General features: G+C 43.3%; 1 protein-coding gene across 3 annotated transcripts in view; it reads left to right on the forward strand.

Annotated features, from left to right (window-relative positions):
* LOC138977966 (E3 ubiquitin-protein ligase MIB2-like) overlaps positions 1 to 15,533 on the forward strand; it is a 40,321-nt gene that overhangs the window by 18,968 nt on the left and 5,820 nt on the right. For all 3 annotated transcript variants that reach the window (XR_011459542.1, XR_011459543.1, XM_070350569.1), the window contains exons 9-14: positions 3,489 to 3,637; positions 4,143 to 4,299; positions 5,056 to 5,210; positions 6,903 to 7,026; positions 9,550 to 9,655; positions 10,892 to 10,974. Coding sequence is in view for 1 of the 3 variants with exons in the window: in XM_070350569.1 (XP_070206670.1) it covers positions 3,489 to 3,637; positions 4,143 to 4,299; positions 5,056 to 5,210; positions 6,903 to 7,026; positions 9,550 to 9,655; positions 10,892 to 10,974 (774 nt within the window). In the remaining 2 variants the exon portion in view is untranslated. The remainder of the gene's footprint in view (positions 1 to 3,488; positions 3,638 to 4,142; positions 4,300 to 5,055; positions 5,211 to 6,902; positions 7,027 to 9,549; positions 9,656 to 10,891; positions 10,975 to 15,533) is intronic.

Genomic DNA, 15,533 nt, shown 5'->3' on the forward strand with positions numbered 1-15,533 from the left:
GTGATTACTGTGGTGTGTTTCGGTGTGATTACTGTGGTGTGTTTCGGTGTGATTACTGTGGTGTGTTTCGGTGTGATTACTGTGGTGTGTTTCGGTGTGATTACTGTGGTGTGTTTCGGTGTGATTACTGTGGTGTGTTTCGGTGTGATTACTGTGGTGTGTTTCGGTGTGATTACTGTGGTGTGTTTCGGTGTGATTACTGTGGTGTGTTTCGGTGTGATTACTGTGGTGTGTTTCGGTGTGATTACTGTGGTGTGTTTCGGTGTGATTACTGTGGTGTGTTTCGGTGTGATTACTGTGGTGTGTTTCGGTGTGATTACTGTGGTGTGTTTCGGTGTGATTACTGTGGTGTGTTTCGGTGTGATTACTGTGGTGTGTTTCGGTGTGATTACTGTGGTGTGTTTCGGTGTGATTACTGTGGTGTGTTTCGGTGTGATTACTGTGGTGTGTTTCGGTGTGATTACTGTGGTGTGTTTCGGTGTGATTACTGTGGTGTGTTTCGGTGTGATTACTGTGGTGTGTTTCGGTGTGATTACTGTGGTGTGTTTCGGTGTGATTACTGTGGTGTGTTTCGGTGTGATTACTGTGGTGTGTTTCGGTGTGATTACTGTGGTGTGTTTCGGTGTGATTACTGTGGTGTGTTTCGGTGTGATTACTGTGGTGTGTTTCGGTGTGATTACTGTGGTGTGTTTCGGTGTGATTACTGTGGTGTGTTTCGGTGTGATTACTGTGGTGTGTTTCGGTGTGATTACTGTGGTGTGTTTCGGTGTGATTACTGTGGTGTGTTTCGGTGTGATTACTGCGGTGTGTTTCGGTGTGATTACTGTGGTGTGTTTCGGTGTGATTACTGTGGTGTGTTTCGGTGTGATTACTGTGGTGTGTTTCGGTGTGATTATTGTGGTGTGTTTCGGTGTGATTACTGTGGTGTGTTTCGGTGTGATTACTGTGGTGTGTTTCGGTGTGATCACTGTGGTGTGTTTCGGTGTGATTACTGTGGTGTGTTTCGGTGTGATTACTGTGGTGTGTTTCGGTGTGATTACTGTGGTGTGTTTCGGTGTGATTACTGTGGTGTGTTTCGGTGTGATTACTGTGGTGTGTTTCGGTGTGATTACTGTGGTGTGTTTCGGTGTGATTACTGTGGTGTGTTTCGGTGTGATTACTGTGGTGTGTTTCGGTGTAATTACTGTGGTGTGTTTCGGTGTGATTACTGTGGTGTGTTTCGGTGTGATTACTGGGGGGTGTTTCGGTGTGATTACTGTGGTGTGTTTCGGTGTGATTACTGCGGTGTGTTTCGGTGTGATTACTGGGGGGTGTTTCGGTGTGATTACTGTGGTGTGTTTCGGTGTGATTACTGTGGTGTGTTTCGGTGTGATTACTGTGGTGTGTTTCGGTGTGATTACTGTGGTGTGTTTCGGTGTGATTACTGTGGTGTGTTTCGGTGTGATTACTGTGGTGTGTTTCGGTGTGATTACTTTGGTGTGTTTCGGTGTGATTACTGTGGTGTGTTTCGGTGTGATTACTGTGGTGTGTTTCGGTGTGATTACTTTGGTGTGTTTCGGTGTGATTACTGTGGTGTGTTTCGGTGTGATTACTGTGGTGTGTTTCGGTGTGAATACTGTGGTGTGTTTCGGTGTGATTACTGTGGTGTGTTTCGGTGTGATTACTGTGGTGTGTTTCGGTGTGATTACTGCGGTGTGTTTCGGTGTGATTACTGTGGTGTGTTTCGGTGTGATTACTGTGGTGTGTTTCGGTGTGATTACTGTGGTGTGTTTCGGTGTGATTACTGCGGTGTGTTTCGGTGTGATTACTGCGGTGTGTTTCGGTGTGATTACTGTGGTGTGTTTCGGTGTGATTACTGCGGTGTGTTTGGGTGTGATTACTTTGGTGTGTTTCGGTGTGATTACTGTGGTGTGTTTCGGTGTGATTACTGTGGTGTGTTTCGGTGTGATTACTGTGGTGTGTTTCGGTGTGATTACTGCGGTGTGTTTCGGTGTGATTACTGTGGTGTGTTTCGGTGTGATTACTGTGGTGTGTTTCGGTGTGATTACTGTGGTGTGTTTCGGTGTGATCACTGTGGTGTGTTTCGGTGTGATTACTGTGGTGTGTTTCGGTGTGATCACTGTGGTGTGTTTCGGTGTGATTACTGTGGGGTGTTTCGGTGTGATTACTGTGGTGTGTTTCGGTGTGATTACTGTGGTGCGTTTCGGTGTGATCACTGTGGTGTGTTTCGGTGTGATTACTGGGGGGTGTTTCGGTGTGATTACTGTGGTGTGTTTGGGTGTGATTACTGTGGTGTGTTTGGGTGTGATTACTGTGGTGTGTTTCGGTGTGATTACTGTGGTGTGTTTCGGTGTGATTACTGTGGTGTGTTTCGGTGTGATTACTGTGGTGTGTTTCGGTGTGATTACTTTGGTGTGTTTCGGTGTGATTACTGTGGTGTGTTTCGGTGTGATTACTGGGGGGTGTTTCGGTGTGATTACTGTGGTGTGTTTGGGTGTGATTACTGTGGTGTGTTTGGGTGTGATTACTGTGGTGTGTTTGGGTGTGATTACTGTGGTGTGTTTCGGTGTGATTACTGTGGTGTGTTTCGGTGTGATTACTGGGGGGTGTTTCGGTGTGACTACTGTGTTGTGTTTCGGTGTGATTACTGTGGTGTGTTTGGGTGTGATTACTGTGGTGTGTTTGGGTGTGATTACTGTGGTGTGTTTGGGTGTGATTACTGTGGTGTGTTTCGGTGTGATTACTGTGGTGTGGTTGGCTGAGAAGGGATCTTTCTGATCCATTCATGTCTTTCAGCCAAAGGAAACTTGTGACCTCGCTGCAGCCAATCGTTTACCTCATGTTAGGAATATTAAAAACTGAAATGTAGAACTGTCGTATATTTTAAATCCCATGACATTCAAAATGCAGTTATGAAATTATGGAAATATCATAAATTACTAGGCCATTTCTATAGAACGATGCTGCTCTACCTTGTTATCTTCATATCAACATGACAATCCACACTTGACTGCATGTATTTGTTATCTTCATATCAACATGACAATCCACACTTGACTGCATGTACTTGTTATCTTCATATCAACATGACAATCCACACTTGACTGCATGTACTTGTTATCTTTTTGCTTTGACAACTCTGTTTGATACTGTACTTTGTCGTACGTTTGACATACCACTTCCTTTTCAGGTTATCTTTAGTCAGGGACAACTCTGTTACATCTTTTATTTGTCTGTGTAACCACCAACAATGTAATGGATCGATTGAACATTGGATGTTCCTTCTTTGAACCATGTGACGTCAGAGACCCACAAAAACTCACAGTAGGCGGATAGGCGAGACTACAAAAGAGTGCATTTTCGTTTGCGTTCAATCCTAATAAATAAGAGGAATTCTATTAACTATAAAATCGATCAACGTTTTGTTGTATTCCATCACCTGAGTGACCCAAAGCGACTATATGACGTGTTGTATTCCATCCCCACAGGTGGAGTACGAAATGCAAGACGTCACACCTCTTATCCTGGCCAGTAACCGAGGTCGCCGCCAGGTGGTGCGCGTGTTGCTAGAATTAGGCGCTGACGTCAACCACTCACTGTCCCATAGGCGATCACCCATGGCAGCCGCTTTGGCAGGGTTTGTTCTTTGTTGCTTGAACCCAACAGAAAATCTGTGTGTGTGTGTGTGTGTGTGTGTGTGTGTGTGTGTGTGTGTGTGTGTGTGTGTGTGTGTGTGTGTGTGTGTGTGTGTTTTGAATATATATTTTATTGTTCTTTTTTTTAATCTTTTTTATTTTATTTTTTACCCTTATTAATGTGAAATACAGGTATTTTGTGTGTGTGTGCCCTTGACATCCAATAACCACTACTCTCCCCTGTATTTTCTTTCCGTTGCCAGAGTTCCTTCCCTTTTGTGTTTCCCTCCATCTTCTTTCCCAACCTTGTCCTTGTTAGTTCCGTCAGTGTTGCTTTTGCTTTTTGTTGTCCTTTATTTTTGTTACCTGATGAAGCTTTTATAAGCGAACATTCGTATTATTGTGTTGTCCTTGTATCGGTGAGTACACAATTATTTTGTTTTTCCACTTTACTTATGATCACAATGTATATACTCTTGTTTGTAAGTTTTGTTTGTATACTTACAGAGAGGACGAAGATGTTGCGCTGATGCTGCTGGAGAAGGGCGCCGACCCTTTTGGTCTTGATGAGAAACGTCACACCTTCGTACACCTAGCAGCCTGGCAGAACTTCCCACGTGTGGTCAAGGCATTGGCTGACCGCGGGGTGGACGTCAACGCTCAGGTCAGATTATGTTTACCTTGCTGGATTGTCATTGCTAACAGACATAGCCTAAGGTGCCTCGTCCGCCCCGTGTTGAATAGCCATTGTAGGTCAGCTTCTGTTTCCTTTCCTATATTACCTATGTTTACAAAAACAAGGTGCCCCATCCGTTCCAAGCACATTTTCAACGTGTGTGTTACACAAGGTACTGAGCTACGTTTACACCATATTTTTGAAGTGTTGAGAATGTGTCCTCATATATCTTACAGACAAGTGAAGTACGAAAATGATATTGTTTTTCAGGAGGAGAATAGAAGATTTTTGGATGCTAGCTACAGTCTCTTCTCTCTCATACCTGAATACTCACTGAAATAAGAATCTACAAATTGAAAGATGCATTTCTCCCCATGTAAAATCGATCTCATCCCTCATTAGCCAATTTTGTCCGCCATCTTGAAACCGCTCGCACAAAGGCATTTGGTTTCCCAGGCGGCGAGAACGACGACCGATGGTGTTCGCTTTAAGAAACGTAGGGATGGGGAATGCTGACTTACCGGGAGCTAGAGCGCGACAACCATCCCTCCCTTGCGGTGGCCTTTTTGTACATTTGGTTTTTTATCCCCATTTAAGTCGGGGTCAAACCCGGGAACATGCCCCTAATGGTTTTACCGTGAGGGCGTTAAACATTACTTATCATCATCAGAGAATGCTGACTTGCATGATATCCAAAATATTTGTTAATGTCAAAAAGTTGATAGCAGTCTGTGTCCTTTGCAGGATGACTACAGCGACACGGCCATGCACCTCGCCATCAACGAATGTTGTTACCAAGCCATTGAGACGTTGTTGAGTATCCCTCGTCTTGACCTCTCTGTCAGGAACGTCAACAACTTTCCCGCGCTGCACCATGCCTGCTTTAAAGGAACTACTCGGTAAATGCAATTTACGATTTGATCGCCTTTACCCCATTGTCTCTCAGTTTTTCTCTTTCAATATAACGTTAGCATTCACTGCCGAGGCTACAAATAATTATTCAGAGTTTGAATTCCTCCAGAGCAAATTGCAACATTTCAGTGTGGATCCACTCAGAGACTAGAGAGTACGCGGACTGTTTCCTCGGAGTCTTTTATCCTTTTCCGGACAGGGATGTTGCCGCTGATAAACTGACTGATAAAGTTGTACTGTCTTTTGTTCTGGCATGTACGATGCATGCTCAGAACACTCGATCTGTCTCTGTGTGTCTGTGTGTCTTTCTGTCACGACACACATACTGGTATAATGTCTTTTGTTCTGGCATGTACGATGCATGCTTAGAACACTCGATCTGTCTCTGTGTGTCTGTGTGTCTTTCTGTCACGACACACATACTGGTATAATGTATTTTGTTCTGGCATGTACGATGCATGCTTAGAACACTCGATCTGTCTCTGTGTGTCTGTGTGTACTGTCTTTTGTTCTGGCATGTACGATGCATGCTTAGAACACTCGATCTGTCTCTGTGTGTCTGTGTGTCTTTCTGTCACGACACACATACTGGTATAATGTCTTTTGTTCTGGCATGTACGATGCATGCTTAGAACACTCGATCTGTCTCTGTGTGTCTGTGTGTACTGTCTTTTGTTCTGGCATGTACGATGCATGCTTAGAACACTCGATCTGTCTCTGTGTGTCTGTGTGTCTTTCTGTCACGACACACATACTGGTATAATGTCTTTTGTTCTGGCATGTACGATGCATGCTTAGAACACTCGATCTGTCTCTGTGTGTCTGTGTGTCTTTCTGTCACGACACACATACTGGTATAATGTCTTTTGTTCTGGCATGTACGATGCATGCTTAGAACACTCGATCTGTCTCTGTGTGTCTGTGTGTCTTTCTGTCACGACACACATACTGGTATAATGTATTTTGTTCTGGCATGTACGATGCATGCTTAGAACACTTGATCTGTCTCTGTGTGTCTGTGTGTCTTTCTGTCACGACACACATACTGGTATAATGTATTTTGTTCTGGCATGTACGATGCATGCTTAGAACACTCGATCTGTCTCTGTGTGTCTGTGTGTCTTTCTGTCACGACACACATATTGGTATAATGTATTTTGTTCTGGCATGTACGATGCATGCTTAGAACACTTGATCTGTCTCTGTGTGTCTGTGTGTCTTTCTGTCACGACACACATACTGGTATAATGTATTTTGTTCTGGCATGTACGATGCATGCTTAGAACACTCGATCTGTCTCTGTGTGTCTGTCTGTCACGACACACATACTGGTATAATGTATTTTGTTCTGGCATGTACGATGCATGCTTAGAACACTCGATCTGTCTCTGTGTGTCTGTGTGTCTGTCTGTCACGACACACATCCTGGTATAATGTCTTTTGTTCTGGCATGTACGATGCATGCTTAGAACACTCGATCTGTCTCTGTGTGTCTGTGTGTCTGTCTGTCACGACACACATACTGGTATAATGTCTTTTGTTCTGGCATGTACGATGCATGCTTAGAACACTCGATCTGTCTCTGTGTGTCTGTGTGTCTGTTTTTTCTGTCTGAATGTCAGCGACACGCATACAGGTACAAGGCTGCGTCAAGCAAGAAGGTGTGCCTCTGGTTTCAGGGCCGCGGAGCTGATCCTTGACAAAGACATGAGTCGGGCAAACGTGATTGCACGCGGATACTCCCCTCTTCACGCCGCGGCCCACAACGATCACGACGACTGTGTGCGACTCATGGTTTTTAAGGTGAGTAAAGGACGCTGACATGGACCCCAGGGGACCCACAACGATCACGACGACTGTGTGCGACTCATGGTCTTGAAGGTGAGTAAAGGACGCTGACATGGACCCCAGGGACCCACAACGATCACGACGACTGTGTGCGACTCATGGTCTTTAAGGTGAGTAAAGGACGCTGACATGGACCCCAGGGGACCCACAACGATCACGACGACTGTGTGCGACTCATGGTCTTTAAGGTGAGTAAAGGACGCTGACATGGACCCCAGGGGACCCACAACGATCACGACGACTGTGTGCGACTCATGGTCTTTAAGGTGAGTAAAAGACGCTGACATGGACCCCAGGGGACCCACAACGATCACGACGACTGTGTGCGACTCATGGTCTTGAAGGTGAGTAAAGGACGCTGACATGGACCCCAGGGGACCCACAACGATCACGACGACTGTGTGCGACTCATGGTCTTTAAGGTGAGTAAAGGACGCTGACATGGACCCCAGGGGACCCACAACGAGCACGACGACTGTGTGCGACTCATGGTCTTGAAGGTGAGTAAAAGACGCTGACATGGACCCCAGGGGACCCACACGTTGCACATCGCACTTCTCTCGGTGCTAGCTTTATGAGGTGCTGCCCCCCCCCCCTTCCCCAAAACGCCTTTACGTTTCCTAAAACACCTTTACCCGTAGTCTCAATAAAAAGTCTTTACATTTTCCAAAACGCCTTTACTCTTTACAATTGCCTTTGCTCTCCCTGAAACGCCTTCACTGACCCCCAAGCAGCTTTACTATTCACAAAACGCCTTTACCTTTCCCAAAACATCTTTTCCTTTTCAAAACTAGTGTTGTCTTCCAAAAACGCTGTTCCCTTTTGCAAACACATATTAATTCTCCAAAACGCCTTTACAATTATTTTAGAATAATCTTTGCCCCCCTGAACAAACGTGTTTTCAGGAAATTGAAGGAGTGCACTTCCTCCCTCCTGTTCCCTTTGGATACAACGAAACATCCTGTTTAACACCTTCCAGTTTAAGACTCCCTCTTGCTCCCTTTGGATACAACGAAAAGCCTTTTTAACACCTTCCACTTTAAGACTCCCTCTTGCTCCCTTTGGATACAACGAAAAGCCTTTTTAACACCTTCCAGTTTAAGACTCCCTCCTGTTCCCTGTAGATACAACGAAACGCCCTGTTTAACACCTTCCAGTTTAAGACTCCCTCCTGTTCCCTTTGGATACAACGAAACATCCTGTTTAACACCTTCCAGTTTAAGACTCCCTCCTGTTCCCTGTAGATACAACGAAACGCCCTGTTTAACACCTTCCAGTTTAAGACTCCCTCCTGTTCCCTGTAGATACAACGAAAAGCCTTTTTAACACCTTCCACTTTAAGACTCCCTCTTGCTCCCTTTGGATACAACGAAAAGCCCTGTTTAACACCTTCCACTTTAAGACTCCCTCTTGCTCCCTTTGGATACAACGAAAAGCCTTTTTAACACCTTCCACTTTAAGACTCCCTCCTGTTCCCTTTGGATACAACGAAACATCCTGTTTAACACCTTCCAGTTTAAGACTCCCTCCTGTTCCCTGTAGATACAACGAAACGCCCTGTTTAACACCTTCCAGTTTAAGACTCCCTCCTTTTTATGACATTTTTCCACCTCAGATTTTCTGCTAATACACTCATGTAAATGTAACCCCAATGTTGGCACCCATTCCTTTTTGAACTCATTATCTCAGATGTTGGTGGTGTTAAAGGGACGGTACACCACTGTACAATCATAATATAACTAGAGAATACTACATGGCTTGCTGTGTCGTACCAGATTTACACGAGTTGTTTTTTTAAATATTGAACTGCGAGCGAAAGCGAGCTGTTCACTATTTGAAAAAGCAACGAGTGTAAATCTGGTACGACACAGCAAGCCATGTAGTATTCTGTTTATCCTACATACTGTACTTACGTGTATTTTACTGAAAATGCATTGCAGACGAGGCAGCTAAATTTAAGACGCTTGTTTTGGAACCTCGATCTCTTCTAAAGCCTCGTGCAATCTATTACGTCAAAGCAAAGAAACGTCACTCTGAAAGTGTGGCGTGACGTGTTAGTTCTAAAGATTCATCGAGGGTAATTAGCGAGCGCAATTTTTGTATCTATAATGACGTTTGTCTCGGTGACTTTGGCATCATAAGCAGTGGAAAAACAGGTCCCTGCCAGACTTGCTTGACATGACCTCATTTACATGATATACACATGTGTGATTTGAACGATTATTATCTAACGGGTGTCTCTCTCACGTATGTAGGATAATCAGGATAAAGTCAAAACAACATTCTGTCCTCACCATTACAAGGACAGCACAATACAAAATCAAGTGTTCGCTTATGAAAGCTTCTTCATGACAAACGCAAAAGGATGTTGCTGTTTAGATTTCGATTCTAAAACCAGTCTCACCTGCAGTCATTTTGTTGTTTTGATAATCATGATATGCCATCATAACCTGAGACACGGATTTACATTTATTTTAGGGGGGAGCGAACGTCAACCTCCGTAGCAGCGGAGGGGCCTACACACCGCTACTGCTGGCCTGTGACCGTGTGACGTATCGTGCTGCAGAGGCCCTTCTGGAGCTAGGTCAGACAAGGTTTTTCAAGACTCAAGACTCAACATTTTACTGTCTTTATAAAAACAAGGACAATTGCCATGCAGTGTCGGGTGATTACAGACATCAAATACATCACATTTACTAAGAAATAAGAATTGCACCAAAAACTTTAACACTACAACTAATCACATTTACTAAGAATTGAGAATTGCACTAAAATTCCGTCACTCACGACACACAAACACACACACACACACACACACACACACACACACACACAAACACACACGCACACACACACACACACACACACACACACACACACATACATACACACAAACACACACACACACACACTCACTCTCTCTCTCTCTCTCTATCTCTCCCTTTTTCTCTCTCAAATGTGACCTACTTTGAGCATGGTGATGAAAGGAATAAACAACGTGTATCGCAATACATAGAATACCCTGTCGTTGATTCATCAATACGAAAAGCAGCGAACATTGCATGATATGGGTAGACAATTGTCATGTGGCCTCTCGATGTGATGCTGGGTTGTGCGTGGCAATGCCAGAATTCAGGCTTTCTTCCCATAAGTGTCACGGCATTAGTGTACGTGCCAGAAGAAAATCAGGTCTGAAGCAAAAGTCATGGACATTTCAGACACAACTTTTGGACATTAAGCCTCTCGAAGGTTTCATCTGGCTGTGTTCTCATTGTATCAGTTGTTTTTTTCTCTGAATCGCATATGCCAACACTTTTTTCTACATCCATCTGTGCGATTTATGATATACACTTACCATTTTTACAATTAACTCATTATGATTTCCTGTCAACAGAGCCAAGTACAAAAACCTTGCAGAAACTGAAGGCAATTAAAAACCTACTTAGAGCTCGAGGTACACATTTGAAACTGCCACAACGACAGTGTGTATGTGGGGTTTAGGATTTAAGCACATTAATGTGCATGAAATGTGTCAAATTAAGGAGTGACTCGTACCAATTTAGTAAAAGGGCCACAAGAGTTGATATTAACAAAAACCACATAGTGCCAACAAGACCAATGTTTGGCTATCAACTATGTTATAACATTATGTATGGATTGAACACAGGCCAGGGTTTGTCAACGAGACGTTCACGTTGTCCAGAGTGAGGATAATTGCTCGTGTTCTGAAAGGTGCAGATAAGTAGGGTTGTTAACCAGTCAACGACTAGTGTGTGAGATATTAGACATGGATTAAGTTATCAAGTGTGTGCTCCAACAGGTGCAGATATGCATGCTCGCGACGATGATGGCGGTACGGCATTACACCTGGCGATATCCGGGAGTAGAGCTGAAGGTCACTTTGTGAGTTACACGCAGGCACCGCGCACGAATGCACGCACAAATGTACGCAAGCACGCACGTACGCATTCACACACACACACACACACACACACACACACACACACACACACACACACACACACACACACACACACATAATTATATATATGTATGTTTAATTATGTGTGCTACTTCGTGTTCCCTTTTCGCGCTTTTTACACTGAAAGAGCAGAATACAAGACACACTGGACTGTCCGCTGGATAGCAGCAACCTCAGCATACAAGCTCACTCCGAATTACTGAAGCCTCTATTGATGTTTTTGAAAGATCTTACTGGTAATTCAACATTATAGCCTTACGTATACCAGTATTCCTCATAGTCCCACCTTGGCTGCCACAATAGGAATAATTCACGGTTTTTTTGTGTAATGAAAAAATCAATACTCTTACAAGTGTATATTTCACTTTGTATTGCGGCATGGTGATTGCCTCCCTGGAGATAGATTGCTCAACTTTTGTGCAATTGTTGATACAATATTCACCGATTGCTTTCAACATGGAGGGGTGTGCCTAAATTGTCTCAGGTGAGACAATTTAGGCACACCCCGACATGTTGAAAGCAGCAGGTCGATATTGTAATTGTAAATCTATCCATTCAAAGGATCTTTCTTTTTGGATGTGAAGTGGCACCTCAATTCATCAATTGTATTCATGACTTGTCACGTACTTACCATCGCCTTCGGTGAAAGTATAGTCCCATGGAATTACGATGTGCTTCGCACATTATAATTCGCTTGAGGTTATCATGTGCTTTTCTATATTTTACAGACTGACTTTTCCATGGCTTGTTCCTTTTGAGAAGTCTGCAAAGGCCGAATCACAAAGTGACGTTCTCGCTAGAACAATTCGTCATTCATTATAACATGACGTCACATCCTTTTCATGTCTCGGTCACCAAATTGCGTACATGCTGACTGTCTTCCATTTCCCTTGATTTGTCTATCGTTCGTGCGCATGACCAACCGGCTGGCAGAAACTATTGCAGTCATGGCGACACGTGAAACACATGACTTGTATTGATACGCTTGCCAGGAAGTGTACATTGAGGCAGATCCATTTGGAGGTGAGACACGCTGATTGCCTGACCGCTGAGTGATTGCATTGACCAATCAAAATGTCGAATTAACAAAGAAGGATTTACAATAAAATATTTGTTCTTGTTCTTGTTGTTTAAACAAAAAAAAAATGTCTCCGGCTGCCAAGAGGGGTAAACACGCCTTATCCTACATACGTGAGGGAGACCACCCATGATATTACAATGCCGTTCACTAGTGAAAACTGTCAAATACGGTCACTGGACTTAGCGGACACTCGCAGAATACGGACAGTCAGTCTCGGCACGGACTGCTTTACACTGTAAAACACCTGTACGTTACGGCCACCTCGGCATTACGGACGCGGACACGTATTTTGGGTCCATAATAAGTCATATTCCGTACTTTCCGGGTGACAAGGCGCTTCGTTATCTAAGACGCACCCCCTTCTTTTTAAAATAAATTGTAATCCAGTCACCCATTGGACGCAGGGGGCCAAAATGACCCAGTTTTTGCCATGAGAGGTGGTTCTCCTGTCATATCTGAGAGAGGAAACACTTCCTGCATCGGGGTCAGTGACCGGTCAGTGACCGACTTTAACTGAGTGAAAATATGTGTGCTCTGTGTGTGCGGCCAGATCAAAGGCATTGTGATAGCTGGGTGGCCTTGTTAAAAGACACGACCTTCTTCCCAGGGGTCAATGACCCAGTTTTTGCCATGAGAGGTGGTTCCCCTGTCATATCTGAGAGAGGAAACATTTCCTGCATCGGGGTCAGTGACCGAGTTTAACAGAGTGGAAATCTGTGTGTGCGGCCAGATCAAAGGCAGGGCAGTACCTAGTAACTGAAACATGCATTATCACAAGTTTTTAAACTTGTTTTACAACAGTCAATATTAAATGTTTCTCTATTTAATCTAAACAGCTTCTGTTTTTCTTATAAATGTACATGTACATGTGCAGTACTCTCTGTCTCTCTCTCTCTCAACTTGACTTTGTCGCGTTTACTTGCACCTGTCTAATAAGGACACCTGCAGAATAAGGACACTTTTGTCTGGTCCCAATGGTGTCCTTATTTGACAGGTTTTACTGTAATAGAGGTCGTGTCAAACTTGTCTGGCGGGTACCTCATTTTCCACATCTCATATGATGCAAAAGTCACCGAGACAAACTTAATTGTGGACACATGTTTGCGCTTGTTGTTTCCCCGGAAATAGTTTTAGAACTAACACGTCACGCTGTACTTTCTAGCACATTTCTACTTCCAAAACCCATCGAACAGCCATTTCCAGCGCTCGATCGCCGACATGTTCAGCTTTGAGGGTAATTTACGGACAAATATTAACCGCTCTGTGGCATTGTATGCATCGATAAACTAATTAAGGCATCGCTGAATCTGTAGCTTACTTTAAATCCCAACGTAAATCAAACAAATCCAAGAAAACTGACAAAACGTGCCTTCAATCGTGTCAGGCACCGCGTACACCCTCTGCCCCGCTTATGTCAGGTTATCCCCCGTGTTCTAGAGTGATGTCTCCTTGCTTTGACGTCAATGATTGCACGACGCTCTGGAAGATATCGAGGTTCCATAAGAAGCGTCTTCAATATGGACGCATCGACTCCGGGATGTTTGGATTAAAAGACACACAAGTGCAGTATGTAGGAAAACCGCTTTCGCTCGTATTTCAATATTATTTTTGAGTCACTTGAGAAAAAGTGACTCTATGTAATCGGTCAGTGTTAGTCTGTCCGGCCGGCCGGCCGGCCGTCCGGCCGGCCGTCCGTAGACACCACCTTAACGTTGGACTTTTCTCGGAAACTATCAAAGCGATCGGGCTCATATTTTGTTTAGTCGTGACCTCCAATGACCTCTACACTTTAACGATGGTTTCGTTGACCTTTGACCTTTTTCAAGGTCACAGGTCAGCGTCAAAGGAAAAATTAGACATTTTATATCTTTTCTCGGAAACTATCAAAGCGATCGGGCTCATATTTTGTTTAGTCGTGACCTCCAATGACCTCTACACTTTAACGATGGTTTCGTTGACCTTTGACCTTTTTCAAGGTCACAGGTCAGCGTCAAAGGAAAAATTAGACATTTTATATCTTTTCTCGGAAACTATCAAAGCGATCGGGCTCATATTTTGTTTAGTCGTGACCTCCAATGACCTCTACACTTTAACGATGGTTTTGTTGACCTTTGACCTTTTTCAAGGTCACAGGTCAGCGTCAAAGGACATTTCAATATTTTAACAAGTCGCGTAAGGCGAAAATACAATATTTAGTCAAGTAGCTGTCGAACTCACAGAATGAAACTGAACGCAATGCCATTTTTCAGCAAGACCGTATACTCGTAGCATCGTCAGTCCACCGCTCATGGCAAAGGCAGTGAAATTGACAAGAAGAGCGGGGTAGTAGTTGCGCTAAGAAGGATAGCACGCTTTTCTGTACCTCTCTTTGTTTTAACTTTCTGAGCGTGTTTTTAATCCAAACATATCATATCTATATATTTTTGGAATCAGGAACCGACAAGGAATAAGATGAAAGTGTTTTTAAATTGATTTGGACAATTTAATTTTGATAATAATTTTTATATATTTAATTTTCAGAGCTTGTTTTTAATCCGAATATAACATATTTATATGTTTTTGGAATCAGCAAATGATGGAGAATAAGATGAACGTAAATTTGGATCGTTTTATACATTTTTATTTTTTTTTACAATTTTGAGATTTTTAATGACGAAAGTCATTAATTAATTTTTAAGCCACCAAGCTGAAATGCAATACCAAACCCCGGGCTTTGTCGAAGATTACTTGACCAAATTTTCAACTAATTTGGTTAAAAAATGAGGGCGTGACAGTGCCGCCTCAACTTTCACGAAAAGCCGGATATGACGTCATCAAAGACATTTATCAAAAAAATGAAAAAAAACGTTCGGGGATTTCATACCCAGGAACTCTCATGTCAAATTTCATAAAGATCGGTCTAGTAGTTTAGCCTGAATCGCTCTACACACACACACACACACACACACACACACGCACACACGCACATACACCACGACCCTCGTTTCGATTCCCCCTCGATGTTAAAATATTTAGTCAAAACTTGACTAAATATAACAAGTCGCGTAAGGCGAAAATACAATATTTAGTCAAGTAGCTGTCGAACTCACAGAATGAAACGCAATGCCATTTTACTCGTAGCATCGTCAGGCCACCGCTCATGGCAAAGGCAGTGAAATTGACAAGAAGAGCGGGGTAGTAGTTGCGCTAAGAAGGATAGCACGCTTTTCTGTACCTCTCTTTGTTTTAACTCTCTGAGCGTGTTTTTAATCCAAACATATCATATCTATATGTTTTTGGAATCAGGAACCGACAAGGAATAAGATGAAAGTGTTTTTAAATTGATTTGGACAATTAAATTTTGATAATAATTTTTATATATTTAATTTTCAGAGCTTGTTTTTAATCCGAATATAACAT

The sequence above is a fragment of the Littorina saxatilis genome, linkage group LG10 (assembly GCF_037325665.1).
Source record: "Littorina saxatilis isolate snail1 linkage group LG10, US_GU_Lsax_2.0, whole genome shotgun sequence".
NCBI classification, from domain to species: domain Eukaryota; kingdom Metazoa; phylum Mollusca; class Gastropoda; order Littorinimorpha; family Littorinidae; genus Littorina; species Littorina saxatilis.